Here is a 16,931-nt window from a genome sequence, read left to right as displayed (position 1 = left end):
TGATCGGTTACAAAAATAATAAACTAAAAGTTCCTTTTGGATTACACTTGAGGGAATGATTCTTTACCCTGGAGTCACGCTCTTTGGGGCTCAGACCCTCTCAAATATCAGCCTCCCTCCTGTCGGGTTCACTCTGGCTTATATTCAAAATAACTTCTCAATTGCCTTTATGTGTCGTTGGGGTGATGTCTTCTCACCTCTGGATATCCCTCTTCGGGGATAAGATCCCTTTCAAACGTTTGCCTCCCTCCTGTCGGGTTCACTCTGACTTTTGCAAAGATATTTTCTTCTTGGCATTTCACAAATTTTAATGTCTTTTTAAACAGTTACCCGTGGACCTCTCTCTGCCACGTTCACTTTTGCCAACACACTGTTTCTTGGGACTTTAGACTTAGCCCCTCTTTATTGGCATCCCTCCTTCGGGTTCACTCTTGACACTTCACATTTCCTTTCTCTTGATGCGGGATTCACTTCCCTTACTTTCTCAACAGTTTATCGGTCAAAGATTTTCGACTGTACAGGGATTTTGATAGACCCCTGTATGACCACTTTGACCTTTCACGGTTCTCCTACGGCCTTCTGGTATTGTCATGATGCCTACCCCCCCGGAGTACCAGGCCAGGCCCAGCACCCCCGGGAGCAGGCATCACGCCCCCGGGTAAAAGCCCAGCGGCCCTTTATAGGGGCTCTTTGGACTCTGTCCTGGCGCCATAGGCGCCAGGCTCATAAGGGGAAGTGTTTGGTGCACTTACCTGAAGCAGACCATGCTGCACATTCACCTGATGCAGACCATGCTGCATGAAGAACCAAGCCAAATGAGGCTTAGGAGGGACTATTTTTCTGAAGGAACTATTTTGTTACTTGGGGTGGGGCTGTGGAAGAATACTCACCTGGAACTTCTTCCAAGGCTATTTAAGCCACGCCCGGACAGCCACACGTGCTTCGTGTTGTTCTGCATCCCAGCAGCTGAACGCTCACCGTGTCTGCTCCTGCACCTGGACCTGGACCTGGACCTGGACTCCAGCCACGCCCGCCTCGTACCTGGAACACCTGTAAGGAAAGAAGAGAAGAGAAAGGTGAAAACCAAGAACTTATTCAACCTTCTTACCTGCATCCGAAATCTTCACGCCAGCATTCCTGAAGGAAGACTTCCATTTAAAAGCACCGCGTTGCTCGCTGCAGCGCCGCGCTTCACTCACCTGTTCCCGAGATGCCGCCCGGCACCATCCCGGCTCTCAGCACCGGTCGCCACATCTCTGCACCTAGGGGAGAGAAGGAGACAAAAGGTGAGCAAGGGAACACAAGAGGAAAGCCGAATTTTCAGCCATATTACTTACCGGCTTTTCTTGGTGAACCATTCCACATCTCGGGTCGGCGCCGCATCTTTGGCAGGTACTGCACCCCGGCCCCTATGGGGAAAGGACAAAAGACATTACTGGGGAATTATAAAGACTTTTAGAGGGGTCGCCCTCATCACTAACTCACCTGATTTTACCACCGGCAATTTAACCCCTCAACGCATCGCCTTTGTTCTGCACCTGAAATAAAGGACAGATCACAGGTTAGGAAAAACAACATAAAAGGAGGCTCACACTTGAACTTTTGCATCTTCATACTTACGGCGTATCGCTCAGAAAAGTCAAGTGGATTTGCCAGCGCCATTCGGAAAACCAGTGAAGTAACTGGACGAACGCGCGCCCCTGCACCAGAAGCAGGATGGAGAGTTCATCCTTCCAAACCGTAAGGTGAGCTTAAACCGGGGATTTTGGAGGAAGTCAGAGAAGAACGAAGGGGGAAAGGGGGGAGCAAGCACACTATTCAGCAGATAGTTAATCCCCTTTCTCATCTGCAGAAGGATATTCCTATGGGCCAGACAAGCAGGATTTGGGGGTCCTGTTCAATCGGTGGTCCGAATTCTGCGCATCACGCTTGAAGAGGCCACAGCAACCCAGACCAGACCAGCGCCTCCGTGGGAGCCAGGTGAGCGTTACAGGTATCAGTAGTTTCACTCAACATGGGATTAACCAGTCTCTCGAGTGAGCACCCACGTGGTGCCGACTGCCCCGGTAACTAGTCTTCCCTTAACAATTTACAGTTCTTTGAACTTTTCTCAATGTGCCACTTTGCAACTTTCATTCAACACAGTTTGATTTCTTATCAGTTCTCCTCTCGACTCACTGGCTGTGATGAACCTCTTGGCTTTCCTTGTATCTGGAGTCAAGGCCGATACAACGGTAGCAGGCGTCTCCCTCGGTCCTGCTTTTAAGCGTAGGCACGCTCCATGTAGCGTTGGCATCTGCTGCTACACACTTGAGCTATTGTCTGCGGTCTTACGGTTTGTTCTGCGGACGTCTCGCAGGTCTGGGTTGGAAAGGGCAGGGTTTCTTCTCGCCTCGTCAGTCTTTGAAATTCGCTGCCTTTCTCCTCCTCTTGAACTGCCGTGCCCGGATAGCTCTCTCCTCGTGCGGTCTGCCTTGCTCGTATTGTGCTCTTGTGCTCCACCTTTTATCCCTGTGGGGAAAGGAAGGGGCCGTCGGGTGTGTGTGTGTGTGTGTGTGATCCTGATAAATCGCCTGACTTTGCCGGACCCTGGTGTTGGGACATGTCAGGTAAATGGCTTTGGTGTTTGTCCGTCGTCTTCCATGGTGTTCAAAGGAGTTTGTGTTAGAAAAGGGGGTGGGCGGTAGAGTATTTGGGTATCCTACAGGCTAGGTTGGAAAAAAGGTGTTACAAGAAGGGGGATACAGTCTCTCGCCCGTTCGTGGGCCATTTCCACTCCCCGAAGATCCCCCCCGTCCAGGTGTTCCTCCCTCACGAGTCCACCCCCAGGAATTGGATCCAATAGCGATGGCTGTATCCTGGCCACCTGGATGACAGACGCCCGGGGACTGGTCAGGGAGACACCTTCTTGTTTCTCACAGTAGGTGGTGGGAGTAGCCAACGCAGGACATTAGTGGTAGAGGGGGGTTAGTAGTAGAGGGTGAGCAGGGCATCATATCCCTAAGTAACTTGGAAGGTAGTAGAGAGAGGTAGTGGTAGTAGCAGAGTTTGAACAGTAGCCGTGGTAGTATCGGGAGGAACAAAAGTGAGTAAGAAAATAGGAGTTAGTATTAGAGAAATAGTAGCGGGGTAGTGAGAGGAAGGAGGGAGGAGAAGGGGCAGAGTAGTTGGAGATATCAGAGGTAGTAAGAACAGGAGTGGGAAAGGAAGTAGGATCAAAGGGTGGAGGTGGAAAGGCAGAGGGTGAGATTGCAGGGATAGTGTCGTGGTGGGAGAACAGTTAGAAGGTTCAGTATAATAAAGGGTCAGGAGTGAGAGGCTGTGAAAGGTGTGAGAGTGATGCCGGGGTTATTCCTGGAGAGACTTGCCAACAACAGGAGAGGGAAAGTTAGACGTTCCCTAGGAAGACAGATAGCCAGCGTCTTAGGGAAAACACCTATAGTCATAGTTCAATTAACAGATAGGTGTTACCCATCGGTAGTTTAATAGCAACCCGGTAAATACATCTGGAGCTGGTAGGTAGGTCCCAGGCCCGGGGATGTTGAGAGAGGAAAGCGATGGCCCTAGCACCAATCATTCCCAGTCCCTTAGAATCAAATCCAGATGCAGCCATTCTAACCGTTAAGTTTGTAAATAAACACCTTTGGTCTTTCCATAAGTGTCAGAGTGGTTATTTGTGTCAGGCTGCCCTCTCACAAAAGAAAAACCCTACAGGTATCAGAGACGTTACCTCACAGTGCAGAAAGTAATAAAGGAAACGGGTCTACCGGACCACCAAGAGGGAATTATAAATGGAGAGGATCTCGTCCTAGTATCCATGAGAGAAGAGTGAGAAACAAGCTGATAAGTTAAAACTGTGTCAACGGGATAAAGGGAAATATAAAACCCACGAAAAGAGGAATTGAACTGGAACTCTATTACAAGGGGAAAAGGGAAATATTACCCAATACCCAAGAAATAAGCAGAAGGAGATACCAGAGAGCCGGTGGGGTCACTGGGATAAATCATGCATATAGAAGAACACTTGGGAAGTGGTGCTTGATGAGGATTTGAAAATCATCACCAATCAAGTGAAGTATAATATACAAGAGAACTTTGAGTCCTATAAGACTGAGGGAAGGAATCTTACTAGGACCAAGAAACCCCCTGAGAGAGGAGAAAGAGAAGCATACATTCCCCCGAGGAAGTTACAGAAATTAATTGAACAATTTACAAGAGACTAACGAAGGTGCACTAAATAGAATATTAAAAACCAGGAAGCATCTGGGCCAAAACACAGCATTCAGGAGAAGGGAGTCATTCTCCTGACCTTAGTTGGTTATTATACTGTTTGGGTCAGCTAGGTTAGATTTGGACAGCAGGCTGACTTATTTTGTTTTTTACTGAAAACTGACAAGCCCCTTCACTAATAAAGCAGACTGGGAACAGCCCATAGAGATAGGGAACTATAGACCATATTCTATTATTTAATAAAAACACTTGGTAAAATGTCTTTGCATTGTTTGTGTCCTTCTGGCCTGCCACACCCCTTCTTTGGGTTTTGTTTTCCGTTACCCCCCTCATCGGGGTCTGGTTGCTATCACCCTGCCCCCTTTAGGTCAGGTTTCTCTTACCCAGCCTTGGGGTAGGATGTCCCTTACTCTACCTTGGGGGTCGGGTTTAGCTGTTATGCCTTCCTCCTGGCGCCCGGACCTCCTCCCAGCTCCCTGTAATGACAGAATACCTTCTCTTTGCATGCAGAGCTCCTCCGTGCAGGCGTCCACGCAGACTGATGCAGTTTCTCTATTCTGGCTTCCTCCCGCTGTCTTCCTGAGGTGCTTTGGCATAGAGTCTGAACTGTGCCACTCATTCGCCACTCAAGTGTTCTGCACTGCTGGAGATTTTCATGGGCCGGACCTCTCCGATCCTGGCCTCAGCAGTAATCAGCTGGCACAGTTACTGATCAGCCACCCCAGGCATGTGCCTGCTTCCCTCTGCCACGCCTGCCAGCAGGAGGTCAACTTCCACCATAGCTTCACAGGCTTCGCCTCTCTCTTGGTCCAACACTGATTGGGTGTTTATCCTCCATGCAACAGGGGTGTGGGCTTGTCTCCCATTCTCTGTTCCAAGTTGAAGATGCTGCCTGAAAAGGATCAGTAACTATGCCAGCCATTGGTGTAAGAAGTTGTAAGTTACTGAACAAGTTAAACACCACACAACGCAAAAAGCTATTAGGTTCCTGAGATAATGGAAGACAACCAATATCCCCGTTTACGGATTCCCAGTCCTCTAAAGAGGGGGCGGAGGAGTCACCCCAAATGGGATCCTACTTGCCCAGTTCCGTAGGTGGTGTCAAGCTTAGCGGGCTCACCTCCCTAGGCCCAACAGGGGTGGCTCCCCGTTTGGGAGAGGGGACAAATTCCCAGGATTCGTCACACGGCCCAGGTTTTCACCTTCCCACAGATGAAGTAAGAGGTGAGCAAGACAGGCAGGGCTGCAGGTAAAGGTTTGGTGTTAGAATGCCCAGCTCCCATAAGACGCAAGGCATTAGCACCGGCATTCATTTGCCAGTTCGTCTTATGTGTCTTATGTTTGGCTCTTAGAGCCAAGCCACAGACCTCCTGGCTTGGCTTTCACCATGAATGACCAGGCACCCCGACCTCTATTCCAGAGTGAAGCAAGGTTGCTCTACCAGCTCTTGACTTACCTGGCCCTAGTCAATCATTGACAGCTAACTTCCAGGGATCCCATTCACAGTAGAGGGGAGCCGCTACAGCAACGTTACAATTCTGCCGTCACAGAAATGCCACCAACAAGTAAAGATCGTTTCCTCACATTGCCACCCCCTGAACACTCTCCCCCATAAAGTACCAGCAGGTCTCCCCAGAGCACTGCAATGTCAGACTGTTGCATCTGAAAGCTAGTAGGCACGAATTGGGCTAATCTCGTGTCATGATAATGCCATGCCAGTGGCAGCAGCTCAGCCCAACTGGCCTTAAGAGTCACTGGCATACTGGCAATGTTCACCTCAATGCTCCCTGTTAACTTCTAGCCACAATCACTGGCGTCGCCAGGAATCAAATTTAGGAGGGGCCAAAGACAAAAGTAGGGGGGCACAGACAAAAGTAGGGGGAGAACATGGTCACTGCTCGTTTTAGGTAGGGGGGCACAAGGGTGGGCACAGGGTTTCACAGGTGGGGCCCCGCCCCCCCCCATGCTCCCCCTAGCGACGCCACTGGCCACAATGCTTAGCCAACATCTGGGAGTAGCCCAAATAACCTGTCCAGGAACATAGATATTCATAGCCTCATTGAAAGCCAATAAATTGAAACAATTGCTTCCTTCAATGGTGGCGAATTATCCTTCAGCCGTAAAAAAAAGAAAAGCACTACAGTTGTGGTTACTTTGCACGTGAAGCAGCCGCTAAGTAAGGAAGCGTGAAAGCAAAGCTCAAATCAGGCCCTCCATGTAATGACCTCATTTATAAAAATAATAATATGCAGAACTACAGCCGTCAAGCTGCTCCCTGCCTGGTCAGATGCTTTGGAAGTCCAAGTCCTGGTATGTGTTCTCAAAAGCATTCCTGTGCAGTATTTGAAGTTTGATTTTCCCGCTGTAAGTGCAGCTCTGTAACAGAATGAAGAGATGGAAATCTAAAAGCCAGGACTGGCCAATCAATGATCGCATACTCGATGTGGGACATCGCGAGATCGCTGTTAACTATACCCATTATGCATAGACTTGCAGGCAGAGTCTAAATTAACTCTTCTAATAAACAGCTTGACGAGATTAAAAAGCAATCTCTGATACAGACACCGTGGGCATGGGTTCAACAGTTGCGAGGAACGTTAAAACCAATGGCTTAGTTTCAGGAGCTATTCAGCATAGTCGTGTCTTGTCGGAAGAGCTAGCAGTTTGATAGAGAAAATGGGAGCTCTCTTAGGTTTTGGCGCTGCGCTGCTAAAGTGCCCCTCTCACCGCTGACTACCGAACATTTCACACTCGCTGCTGCCCGTCTCCAGCTATTTACTGAGTGCAGAAAACCAAGACACTAAGGCTGACAAGCTAGCGCCTACTCTGCAAGAAGCACCTGGACCCTGCTCAGAGCTTTGCAGCTGCCCAGGGTGCTTGCCACCCTCACATGCCACTCCCAGGACTGAACTGCAATAGCCGGCTCTGCTGCCATGCCCACAGCTAGTGTTAGGATTAGGTAAGAAGTGTCCCAAGATCTCGCAGGATACACCCCCTGCCAAGCCCTGCTCCCTCCTGGAAGCGCAGGATTAAGGGGCTGAATCTTTTATATTCCAAACCCCCAACACCTGGAATAATTGACCACTTGCTCCTGTTCAGCTGCTGACCATCATTTCTACAGAGGAGCATTAAGAAACCTGCTTCACCCAATTAATGGCTCTGTGTGATGCAGAAAGCCTTGAATCGGCTCACAAGTCGCTCGGATTACTCTAGGTCCCCTGGTCTCCAGTGCCAGGCCTTGCCTTGCCTTAGATTAGGTCCCCCAGGCTGGCTTGTTGGGCTCTCCCAGTATCGCCGGATCCCTTCCACCTGTGCTGGTCTGCCCACTCCCACAGGGCTTGTAGTAGGGTGTATATGCTGTGCTCTTCCAACACATAGCAGCAGATCCTTCTATGTAAGTGCATCAGCCACTCGCACAAATAACACACATTAGACAATGACTAAACTCCACCTCACAAAGCTACTTCCTACCAAATGAAATCTAGTCTCACCTCCTGTGCGGGTGCGGCTCAACCAGTTCCGATTTGGACCAATTACTTAGGATCAACGCAAAGCACCTGCCCCAGAAGGACTCTTGCTGAGATCGAGCAACAAGAGACCTCGATACACTCCTGTTAGGGTCCACACTGAACATCCTCAAAACACCCACTTCCAATATTTTACATGATGGAGCTTCAATTTAGCAGGCAAGGCCCACTGGACAACTGCACATTTTAGGGAAAGAAATAATACGTACCAGAAAGGGGATCTTTGCCAATCAATAAAATGTCGGGCAAATTCATCACGATCAACTGCTGGAGCACCTCCTGAAAAAGAGGTGAGAAATCAACATTAAGAATAGAAGATTACAAAGAACAAGACACAGTATGACATTTCAGAGCAGAAATCTGCTTCGAACATCTTTTGGAGAACTTTCATCCATAACTGCCCTCACACCCCACAGGTCTACTGCCATAGCACCAACCCCAGTGACGGTATGGACTGCATGTTAAGATTACTGTGTGCTTGTGCGTTAGGTCACTAAAGTAGAGGGAGCTGCAAACGTGTGATCGTCTTTCGCTCTCTCAGTCACCAGGCAAGCAAAACAAGTGAGCAATGCAATCCTTTCACCCAAAACAATTGCCTTGGTGGTGGAGTCTGTGGGGAGGTTACGTCCTTCCCAAAAAAGACAGTTTTGGAATAACAGGCCCACGTGTCACTTTTCTAGAAGTTTCAAATCTGAAAATGGTGCAATTATTCTAGCTGCAGCCCGATGGTGTCTGCATGGTCAGACTCCAAAGCCAGTCAATTGACAGACAAAGAGGCTTTACTTGTACATTGGAACCTATAGCCATTCACCTTAAGGCACCAAATGCTGCATAGTGCCCCAAGGCCTGGTGACTATGAAGCAGGTGGCCCTCTTCCAAACAGTAAATGACCATCAGACAATCACAACAGCAAGAGGTTGCCCGCTTTATGGATCTTGTCTGGTGAACCTGGGCGCTGAATATGAAGGGGTCTACAAAGCACCAGACAATACAAAAACACAGCCACAAATCACCCCGCAAACACACAAATACAAAAACACAGCCACAAATCAGCCCGTAAACACACAAATGATTTATTTTATTTTTATTTTTTTTAATTACTTGTATGTAGCCAAGTTGGGCTTTTACAAGAAAAGTTGAAAATAGACGAATTGAGAAGTGGAAGTCCGTCAAAGTTATCTTTCGAGTCAAATTTGTGATGCTTCCATTTTGTCGAAGGCTAAATTTAAAATCTTTGCTGCCGCAATAGTCACTCTGGTATTTTCACCAGAAATTAAACAGACCCACCATGGTGGTTCTTCTCGTAGGTCACTGTCTGAAAACAGTGGTGAGATGTATGCAGCTCTTTCTCCTCGTATTGCTGAACAAGACGTCAATAGATGCCTTACAGTTTCCAGATGGTGTTCTTCTGGGCATAATCTGCATTCATTCGAAGTACACAATGATCTTATTTCCAAAATTTCATGCGTCAAGAGGAGGTTTATTCGTGCTCTCAAAAGTCCCTCTCAGTCTTTTATCCAGAAATGTACTGATGTATGCCATAGTGTCTTTTGCTTTTCTAGTCTTTGGAGGTAGGTGGCGCAGCAGTTTGTTGTGTGATATCTGTTCTTGTGTGTTTATCCAGTCTTGGTCTTCCATTTTTTGTTTCACTCTTTGAGGATTGAAGATTAGGTCATCTTCTGTGCAAGTTATGGTCTCTAGTTGCAATTTATTTGAGGCCACCTAGATGTTTAACATACTGCAGCTTCCTTTTTTTGCTTCTTCGGCAATCAGTTGATACACACAAATACAAAGACACAGCCACAAATCACCCCATAAGCAGATGAAAGTGAAAGACTGAAGTCACAAGCGTAGGTTCCACGACAGCTCATTTTTGTTGCAATTCCAGCGAGCCCCAGCTTGGCTCCACCGTACCCACATTTTAGCTGAACAGCTGCAGCAGAGCCCAGATGCCGACCGAACAAACTCAGCGCACAGCGGATAATTATAATTATGTATTTTTCTCGATGGAAAATAAAAGACCGATTGTAGATATCAGGGAAAGACAAAAACCAACACCAGGCACTTATGAGTCTGCGGCTTCGGAGCGGATCATAAAATGGCAGAGGAAAGGGATCTACTTTCTCCCACTGTAATTACTGCAAACTGTCTCCTTCATCAAATTGGCATGAAATTGCCCTCAATTATCAGGCTCAGATCTCAGCCAGAGAAAGTGGCTGCGCTTGTGCGCCAGATATGCAAAGCAGAGGGGAGCAGACGGAAGGCAGCGGTGATCATATAAAAATAGCGCAGACAAATTAAACAAGAATAGATGGTTGTGAGCCAATGAGTTTCAACACGGGTTGCTTTTTATTTGTGTAAACTTTGAGAACTCTCCAACCTTGTAATAACTCATCTTGGCCCGCACAGGGGGCTGGTTACTGTGATCATGGCAGGCACCGAAGATCCTACACACTATGCCTAGTAACCACCAAGTCCAACCTCTGCAACCTGCATCAGTTCAATTGAGCTAGCTGTGATGAGATCAGTACTTGGCTGCAGGGAATTCTTTAGCTAGCTCACGAGATCAGTACTTGGCTGCTGTGAAATCAGGGTTTGGCTGCAGGGAATTCTTTAGCTAGCTCACGAGATCAGTACTTGGCTACTTGGCTGCTGTGAATTATTTGGCTAGCTGATGAAATCAGGGTTTGGCTGCAGGGAATTCTTTAGCTAGCTCACGAGATCAGTACTTGGCTGCTGTGAATTATTTAGCTAGCTGTGATGAGATCAGTAATTGGCTGCATTGAATTCTTTAGCTAGCTGATGAGAGCAGTGCTTGGCTGCACTGGTGATATTTTTGAAGGAGGACTTTGGCTTTCTCTGCGATTGCTCATCTGTGTGCATTTGTGGCGCACTGCAGTAAACTACTGCACGGATCTGATCTCCCCTGCACTCAATTTTAATGTAAACATCGATAAATACATTTAAGTATAGTTGTTTTAGGACATAGTTATTTTTTATTTTTTTAAACGAGGAGAGCTTAAACCTCCAGTCACTCTATGAAAGGAATTATAACTTGCCAGTGGAAGCAAGCACGCCTGCAATGAGTCTATTCACACGATGTAGATGAATAAAGAAATCATTGTAAAAATCCCACTTTTTAAGATGTGAGCTGCCGCTCTTAACCTCCAAGTCTCTGCTCGGCATGAGCAGCAGCCATCTTCACGCGACTGAGCGAGCCTGCCCACTGTGGTAAGTCTGGCACACGGTGCCACCCGCCTGACGCTCAAGTGTTTCACAGCATTGGGGATTCCCAGGCACCCGGAGGAGAAAGCGGTCATGGTTACGAATGGAGACTACTGTAGGCCAATTACTACACGATCATTTCAGTGACAATAAGAAGCCCAAAATACTAAGCAAATTAAGGGGGGTGGGTGGTAATGGCGCTCGTACCTCCTGCCACCCCAGCATAAGTCAGTGCCCCACATGGGCCACTCCAGTCAAGAGGGTCTGGACACGCCACTGGGTGGAGCCTTAACACGTACTTGTTGCGAAATCAAATGGACTAGCCTTTCCATGGGCACTCCTACCCAAGCCAATAAAACATTGAGACCTCCTTCTGGGTCTACTGTTTTCTGTTCTGAGGAAGAGACAGAGAAGCCAAGTGCCCACTATACTCATCTACACCTCTCAACATAAGAGCCTTTAGGATTGAGAGATCAGTCTACAGGGTTTTGGGACGAGATATTGTCAAACATATGGCGCTGTGTGTAACTGTAATCCAAACCACGCAAATAGGGCATTACCGCCTGGGCCGGCTGACGGTGAGCAAGGGCCCATTTCAAAGGTCTGCTTGGGGGGCCCCCCCGCCAAGACCCGGAAAAGGTTTATCGGCTCATGGGAGCCTATTTCAACATGATGTTTGGGGCCCTGCCTGCTTAGAGAAGAGGAAAACGGAGGAAAACGGTCTGAAGCACCTGTGTGGTGTATGCATTGTAATGGAGGCAAACAGATTATCACGAGACGGACACCCAGCGGGTCACTGAAACCCTAAACGTCCACTCAAATGCTATTAATGTTTCTTTGTCAGCAAGGGGCAGGCGCAGATAACATGGAGAAAAGAGCAACAATGAGATAAGCCCACTTCTGTACACCCCGAGGGATGAGCCGTGAATGAACACAATATGTTGCTGTGTCAGAAGAACGCCGACTGCCAACATGGGGGCAGTTGCTGGGGGCCCCCTAAGGCTCGAGGCCCCTTTCATTTGAAAAGGTTGAAAGGCTCTGACGTCGACCCTGTTAGCCCACACCCTGTTGCGGATCCTTACTACCCTTCACTCAATGTGCAAGCATCAAAGGTCTCAGATTACGCCACACCCACAAGCTGAGGGTTCTGAATCTCACTAGTATGGAGAAAGCTGCTCGTCTCCCAAAATAGATCATCAACATTACCCACGTTTTTGCCTTTTCTTCACAAATCTTTGCAAACTCTTTAGCAATTTATCAATTTCACAAATATCGCTGCACCCCAGCTGACTAAATACTTGGGTAAAAGGGAGATTTTTAGAGTTCTGCAGCGCTGAATCTGATGGATGAGCGTTTTAGATTGTTCTTGTTTAAATTTTGAGTGATTTGCAGAGCGCCAAACATGCTGCAACTCTCTTCGGAATACGGATAAAGCTATACATGAAATCAAGTTGAAGTGTGTAAACGACAAGCACATACACCTGGCACATACATGTTCTGCAAGTATAAAGATATTAATACCACAGAAAAAAGAAAAGGGTCACCTTGGTTCCCAAAATGTATGGAATTCCAGCTGCAAAGCCCAATCAAAAATCCATCATGGTGGCCATTGTTTGGGGTCCTGGTTATTCAGAAGGCTGCCATTTCCCACGCATTGTATTGTATTAATTCATATAGTGCCTGTTAGGAAAGATTTCGTAATTGTAGGTAATTTTCCTTCCATGTGGCAACCCCTAAACTTTTTGCTGTTGTTTTTCACCTTGTTATCGACTTTGCCAGAGAAATGCAGCCTTCTGTCGCACTCCTCTGGGCTTTCGCTCCTTTCTTACGGGGAAACTGACATGCCCTTAAGACAGTCAGTACCGGGAAACGCTGTTTTCCGTAGTTTCTTTTATCATGTTGCGGCTTTCGTGCAACATGACATAAGAGGGCACTGTAAGCTAAGTTACTGCTCTCTTGGGTCTCTAGCCTTCTACAGGCCCTAGATACTCTTTTAGGACTGTAACTGACCGGTGCAAGTGATTCACGGACAGGAATGGTGGCAGCGATAGTTTCTTGTGTTTTGAGCTCCTTTTGGCGTTCTAAGCGCGTTTCTCGCGCTTAACCCAAAATGGTGGCCTGGCTCCCAAAATGGCCAGACCACGAGGCTCCTTTGTCCTTTCCGCTGACCGTCTTGCTCCCTTCACCTTCCCCAGGTCGAGCTGACCCGGGGCCTTCCTTATTTGGGCATGTACTTTCCCGCGAAACACGGACGCTTTTCGCGGGCTTCTACATGCCTGGTGTGTGCCTCCAGGATGTGGGCTGGGATGTCTGGTCCCAATACACATCCTGGGTGCCAGAGAGTCTAGGGTGGTGTGAATGCCTGGGACCACCGTGGTCCGTGATAGGTCCACGTATGGTGGGAGTGTTGATGAACGGATCTCCCATTGGGTCCCCTCCGTTTTGGCGCGAAGGGAACCGTGGATAAGAGGGGGCTGGAAACACCACTACCAGGTCGATCTCCTGAGTTCTCACGAACGAAGGAATACAGGAGCCAAGTATCCTGCAACCAAGAGGCTGGACCGAGGAATCGCTGGTGACCAGCTGAAGGACTGCTCCTCTGCACTGCTGTCGCCTTGTGAAACCCTTTTCACCTTTGATCGAACCAGAAGGCCTGGACTGGTACTTCGACCCTTGGAATAGCGGGAACAGCTATTCTCGGCATCTTCACCATCTCCTGCTCGTAAGCCTTCGGAAGCGTCTCTGGGCCATCCAGCAGACTGACCAGCTTACACCGGAGTCTTGCTCTGTAACCGCCGCCAGGTTGTGTAGTATTTCGAGTCCTTGTCACTCTCACACGCTTCGTACACTTGGCGTTCCCAGGTCTGAAGTGAGTAGTGTACATTTGGCTCAGATACACACGGCCGCTCCGTTGCCCTGCTGTGGTAACAAACTGTGCGGGTTTCTTCGTTTGGGACGTCTTTTACTCAACTCTGCTGCTGCAGACTCAACACGACGACGAGATGTCCCCTGCTCTTCTGAACCTGCCAGCGATTGAAACTGACGCGGAGAAGCCTGGGTCTGCTTGCATCGGGGACCGGTGAGTAGCATAGCTAGGAACTGGTCGCCCTCCTGCAGGAGCCCATAGCTTTTCCCCGCTGTGTCAAAACAGCACGCCTTTCCGTACTCGCGCTCTGCTTCTGCCCACAGTGGAGGCTGCGCTTGAGTCGCGGAACACTGTTCTTCAGTTTAGTGCACAAATGAAGAACTGCCTGATTTCCCTCGCAGAGACTCCCCTTTTGCCCGTTGGCACCAGCGTGTGCAGGTACTTTTGAGCACAAGGCTCCACTCTTCGCAGGGCTCGGACTTCCTTTTAGTTAGGTGTCTCTGAAGGCGGACTGGGTCTAAGCATTATTTCGCACTGCCTGTTTTCCTTCCCTTTTAGGTGGGCTACACATTTCGTGCATCTAATGCTTGAGACTTGTTGTATTTGTATATATATTGTATTGGTATGGTATGTGTTGGTTTACTAGAGTTGTATTGTGATTTCTCGCTACGGTCATGGTTTTAAAGGCCTTGGAATAAATGTGTATATATTTTTTATATAAAACCTGTTTGGAGTAGTTTGTAAGTGTCCTTGCTTTGTGTGCTCATTGCGGGCTTTCAGTCACCCTCACCCCTCTTGAGTCCTAGTCTTGACCGCCGCGATAGCTACCTTGATTGGTCTGGCTCGTCCAGAGGTTACCCTGTTCCAAGTAATTAGGTTGGCCTTCTGAACTTCTGCGCCACCAGGACAGAGTTCAGAAATCCGTCTTAACAGTGCCTTTTACCATTATTATAGTTTCAATGCGCTGGTGGTGGGAACGCCCTCGCAGACCGAAGTCCACAGTGTTGGAGGTCTCAGAGTAGGATCAGTAAGCGTGTGTGCATTAACCCTCATGCTTGCTTTATCCCAGACACAGGAACACAATTTGCCTTCGGGTTTTGGACATCTTGCATGGCAAACTTAAGTGATGAACTCAAGGATTTTTTAACGTGTTCTTTGCATTGAATGGTTACATCTGAAAATTATTTGGGGTGGAATTTTTAACTGTGTATTAAAAGCAGGATGTTGACACACCTCCACCCCCAAAAAATGGGAGAAAAATGGGAAAACGTCTGAGTGATCACGCCCTTCAAAAATTAAGGCATCACTCATAAATATTGTTCTATGTATATGACTGGCTTCCCCTCAGAATGGCACCTCTATACACCAAAAAAAGAAGGCACGCAGGACAAAGGACAGATCTCCTACAATGCAAATGTGCCCGCATTCTCATCATAACGTTTGGTTATCTTTCTGACCTCGTCACCCAGGACAGCTTGAGTTCTGACGGGGCACCTGCTTCTCTCTGGAGCGGAGGCTTTGCTGGGGTGCTATTAGAGGCTCTCCATTGCCATGGGGCCCGCCCCATCCCACAGTCCGACCTCGATCACTTCAGGAAACCCCTGCTTGCCTGGAATCTGTGCCCCGGAGTCAGGGCAGATCAATCGACCAAAGCCTTTAAACTCCGATCTTGATTGACCTTTTAAGCCTCCCGCTGCTCATCACCCCAACCCTGCACGCCCGGTTCCGAGGGCCACTGGGCCATTCCTTCAGGTATTACCAAAGGCGATCGTGCAGGCATGGCAACCTGGAAAAGACTGCAACAAGGCAACGCCTCTGCACCAGTACTGGAAATGGACCAAATGTACTGGGGGAACCCCCTTCTATTTGCGCACAGGGGAGTAGGGGCTAGCATGCGTTTGGGGGCCGGGGATTGTAGGTGGTGTGGTGGGACTGAGGGGCGGAGCTAGGTGTCAAATAATGTGGGTGCCCTGAATATAGGATGCTGGCAGCCTTGCATAAAAACAAAGTGCATTTTGGGAACATAAGAATGGAGACCAAACAGATCTGTAATAGTAATTCAAAGGGGCATACCTTGAGCATGCAATGCACACTGGTTATGGTGCTCATTTCATCTGCCAGAATAGTCACTGTGAGTGTACAATGTGTGCAAAACATGAGACATATATAAAGCTCTGGACCGTTTCATTGTTTGAGCCTGTCCTGGTGAGCAAAGTTCGACTTTCAGGTGCAGTTTGTGAAGTTGTGCATCGCCCTTGCATTGAGACTCCAGAGTCACAACATTCAGCAGAGTGGCAGCAGTCGGGGGCAGAGAGCTTACTCAAATTGTGGGGGGGGTTGTGCGTTCAGTCATTGCCAGATTAAACCCTGTGGGGGCCCCTAGGCAGTCAACATTTTGGGGCCCACTCACAAATGATCTCCTGGTACCTCTTCTTTTCGGGCGCCTACATAATGGGGTTACAAAAGAGCGATGACAAACAATATTTACGCATTCTTAAGTCTCAGCCGAAAATGAGTAAAAGTGCCTGAAAAAGATAGATTTGTTCCCTTACGATAGACGGTGAAGTTAGTCAAACTTCATTATAACTAAGATAAGCTAACTTACTAAGTAACGCAGATGTCTGGTATAGATTACTCATCGGTGTTCTCGAAGTTTCTACTCGCAAATATTCTACTAGGATCTGGAATTGGCGGGAACTCACAACACTAACTCACAGAAAGACTTGTTTCTGGAGGTTGCTCGTGCATGCGCTTCAGTGGGATAACATTGAACCAAGTAGTGTGCACGTCCTCCACTAGATGGAGCGGACCATCACTACTGCACATTCAAACTACGTAGTTTGCACCTGATTTTTTTTTTTTTTACAAACTGGCCGCTGCCAGAAGATGAGCTTTTAAGAGGCAACCTGTTAAGTGAATCTGATTAGACTGTGTACTTTAAGATGTTAATGAGTGCATTACATTAATAATGTATTTTATCTATAGTCTTTAATTTAAAGTTTTTGTTTTTTTGAGTTGGTTTAAGAAAGCTAGATTCTACTATTCAAATCAATATTATTTTGATCCATTGTCACAGGGTCCCC

At 47.9% G+C, this 16,931-nt stretch overlaps 1 protein-coding gene across 3 annotated transcripts in view; it reads right to left on the bottom strand.

Moving 5' to 3' along the window:
• Nucleotides 1–16,931, bottom strand: part of CCDC88C (coiled-coil domain containing 88C) — a 916,777-nt gene that overhangs the window by 624,658 nt on the left and 275,188 nt on the right. For all 3 annotated transcript variants that reach the window (XM_069637440.1, XM_069637439.1, XM_069637438.1), the window contains exon 4: nt 7,967–8,036. In XM_069637440.1, the coding sequence (XP_069493541.1) occupies nt 7,967–8,036 (70 nt within the window). The remainder of the gene's footprint in view (nt 1–7,966; nt 8,037–16,931) is intronic.

This window comes from Ambystoma mexicanum, chromosome 14 (genome assembly GCF_040938575.1).
Source record: "Ambystoma mexicanum isolate Mex_15411 chromosome 14, UKY_AmexF1_1, whole genome shotgun sequence".
In the NCBI taxonomy this organism is placed as follows: Eukaryota; Metazoa; Chordata; class Amphibia; order Caudata; family Ambystomatidae; genus Ambystoma; species Ambystoma mexicanum.
This window is presented reverse-complemented; position numbering and strand designations above follow the sequence as displayed.